Source organism: Gavialis gangeticus, unplaced genomic scaffold (genome assembly GCF_001723915.1).
Source record: "Gavialis gangeticus isolate Ggan-Ray unplaced genomic scaffold, GavGan_comp1, whole genome shotgun sequence".
NCBI lineage: Eukaryota > Metazoa > Chordata > Crocodylia > Gavialidae > Gavialis > Gavialis gangeticus.
The window spans coordinates 122,127,651-122,131,012 of record NW_017728992.1 but is presented as its reverse complement, the minus strand read 5'-3'; the positions used below and the strand labels follow the sequence as shown (position 1 = coordinate 122,131,012).

Here is a 3,362-nt window from a genome sequence, read left to right as displayed (position 1 = left end):
AACCAGCATAAGGCTACAAAAGGCTTACTTCTTTTGCACGAACCAAGATAACATGTTGAACTGTTATATTCTATGCCTGGGAATATTATGCAAATGCTCAATGCAGCATATCTATTTTGGCCTCAAGAAAGGCTCATGTGCAGAATACAGAATTCGCTGAGTATAATAGCCCAAGTTTAGATGAGTGCCTATTACACAAATTAATACACAATGGCTCTTTTTAAACTTCAGGGATCGAGTGATCCATCAGGCTTTTCATAATGTTGGATGCCATCCTAAAAGAAAAAAAAAATAGTAACTTTAGAACTTCTAGACTTTAAAAAAATAGTTTTAGTGTAAAGTATTTTCTAGTTACTTTGCCTTAGCATTTAAAATGTTTAAAAACAAAGCTTTGCAGAGACAAGCTGCTGTGTCACTACCAAGTGACCATACAATTTACCCTTTGTTCCAACACGTATATTGCTACAGAAAGTAATATTTATACATGAAAATAGGAATGTTTCTTCAAGAAGACGTATTCTGCCCCATGTACCTGGCATGTTGACTATAGGGAAAAAACTGCTACACAACCACTAAAGGAATGTTTTTAAATACTCAACTTTCAAATCTGCCAATATGTAGCTAGAACAGGCAGAGTGGTTACTTACAGGAAAGAGGTGGCAAGAATACCACAAGGAAAAAAGAAAAAAAGCTTGGAGTCTGGCCTAGAGAATAATTTGTATCTAGATGGTCATGAAATGGCAACACTGTATTCTTCAGAATTAAACCTAGGTTTTCAAATGAGCACTCACAAAGAACCCACTACTTCACTCTCAAAGTGTTAAATGCGACATGTATGGAATATAATTCTTGCTAGGAAACCCATTATATTAACTGTGAACTATGCATTAAGCCTGAAAAATTAACAGAATTTTTTTTGGGTCTTGTTTTGTTTTTGCTACTGAAGAAATTTCAAATTCTAAAAATGGCCTTATTAGTGAATTCCTTTCAACCTGTACAATGCATTTAAGCACATTTAAATGACAGGAACGTAAACAAAAAACAACAAAAAACCCACAAACCAGAACCCCCCTCCCCCACAAAGTTTTTCACTGGCAATGATGATCCTTTTTTGTTAGATATGTGTAAAGCTCTCTCAACACTATGCGAGTCACAGCATGACTGACTGAAGTGAAATACAGGTCTCAGGTTATTTTAAAACCACTCCAAACTGAGTGTTGTATAGTTCCCACTTTCCCTGTGAAGTTATAGTCTTTTCTATCAGAAGCTTTTAAATGGTTTTGCTTTCAAGAAATTCTCCAGCCTTCTTAAGAAAAAGGGATCTGGAATTCTTCTGTAGATTAGGGTTACTGAATTCTTAGTAAATATCTACCAAAGAGTTTTGTTGCAGTATGCCCAGTGTGACAGAGCCGTTTGGTATCAAGCGAAATTTAATGTATAAAAATACATTTATGCCTCAGTTACTCACAAATTTCAGGGGAGATTTTAAAAGTGTGTTAGTTTTTCTTGCTTACCTCTTAATAATGTATTCATAGATGTGGGAAGGCATTACAGTAATGGTCACCACATTCCCAGCTGTTGCCAAGATGTCTGCAACCTGGGGGTCCTGTAATTAAAAGAAAACAGAAAGCCATATTAGTTACTTCCCTGAGATAGCAAGTATTTTTTTTAAACAGTAGCAAAAAGCTGGACAGTCCAAGGCCATTTTGCTGTTTTTGCAGCATTCTTACTAAACCAGGGCTGTTAAGATTGAGGGGAGGGGAGGGAGCTGTCAGTTCATCTCAGTGATGAAAACCAGCATAAATTTGATCAAGTTTCTGCCAAAGGAAGTTCCATAAACCTAGTTCATCTTTGTGCTCTCTCCCCTATGAGCTATAGTAATGCACTCATCTCCTGTTCTTTGACACAGATCTAGTTAAAATCACCTGTCCTCAAATAATGGGATCTAGCTCAGAGTCACACAGCCCTATCACTCAGTTTCCTCTTGCACTGAACTGCCAAGAAGCAATTGATTATAGGACTTCAAGTAAAGCATAGTTTAATGTTATGGCATTTCGCGTGTGTGTGCATTTAAGACCTGCCCCACCCCAACCCCCAACCAGCCACACAACCCCTACAGTTACTAAATCTTCAGATGCTTTTCTTAATGTACAGCCCCAACTATTACGATTTTCTAGATTACTTCAGTTTCCAAGTGTACTTAAGCAGTAGTCTCCAGCTAGGTTCTGTGACCACTTGCAACCGTATTTGCACAGCTTGGTGCAAGTGTTCGAAATGTTTCTCAAAAGAAGAACTCCAGAAGGATGTTCTCTGCCCAACAACAACCAGCTAAGAGCTAGCTTGGGAAAAGTATAAGCATCACCTCTATATAGCTCTGCATAAGTAGATGTCAAGAAACCAGAACAGGGCAAAGGCACTAATAAATGTTATGGATCACAGAGCCTCTGAGCAATGGGGCTTGTAGTTCAGCAGAAAGAAAAAAAATCTCAAGTATTGAGTCCAGCCAAGGCATCAGCACCAGATTAGTTCTTCAAGGGTTCACAAAGACTCAGAGCCCTTTCCCTTTCTTATCTATAGATTTGTAGGAAAGTTTGAACGGTACTCTGATTAGACTGTATAAATTCAGGTGTATAAATAAATACAGATGTGGAAAGAAGGAGTCTTCAGCTGCAATTGCTAACGTAAGTTTTTACTAGTCTGTGAAAGGCATGTGGAGTTGTGATCAAATGAAGGCTTAAGTCCTAAACAGTTAATACTATGGAAGAGGTGGTGAATAACATGGGGATAAGCATCCGATAGCGATAGGCCATATTAAATACAAAGCAATACATTGCAAAGTTCACGTTCTTGAAACCCACAAATGGTCATCTTCTTTCTCCACAGGAAAAGGAAGGAAAACTTGGGCCAGTGCTTGATAGGAGCCTATATATTGTGAAGTAGAGAATTGTTACATTGTCTATTGTCTGAAGGATAATTTGTTGCTTGAGGAGCCTGCAATACACAACCTATACCTCTCCAGGCAGGGATGACTCATTTTGTGATAGGATCATTTGCTCAAACCATTTCTGCTTGTACAGGCTAACCTACAAGGTCTCTCAGAGAGCTAATCCCCCATGCTGTAGCTTTGTAGTCCACTTCCATCTCCCCCTTCTACAACCACCCTGTTCTGGAGGTCCACAAGGAGTGCTTACTCCAACCTGAAACTCCTCTTAAGTGGAGAAGAAAGATTATTTTCCTTTTCTTGTGGTTGGCATACATCTTTGAATAAAATGAAAGGATTTACTGATTTTAAGTTCAGCATAATTTGAACGGATTGACAATAAAGAAGAATTTCATACCACTGCATCTGGCTACAAACATAC

General features: G+C 38.3%; 1 protein-coding gene across 2 annotated transcripts in view; it reads right to left on the bottom strand.

Moving 5' to 3' along the window:
• Positions 1-31: 31 nt before the first annotated feature.
• SDCBP (syndecan binding protein) overlaps positions 32-3,362 on the bottom strand; it is a 31,814-nt gene continuing 28,483 nt past the window's right edge. For both annotated transcript variants that reach the window (XM_019527690.1, XM_019527694.1), the window contains exons 8-9: positions 1,515-1,606; positions 32-275 (exon numbers count right to left, since the gene is read on the bottom strand). In XM_019527690.1, coding sequence (XP_019383235.1) covers positions 221-275; positions 1,515-1,606 — 147 coding nt within the window. In that variant the 3' untranslated portion in view covers positions 32-220. The remainder of the gene's footprint in view (positions 276-1,514; positions 1,607-3,362) is intronic.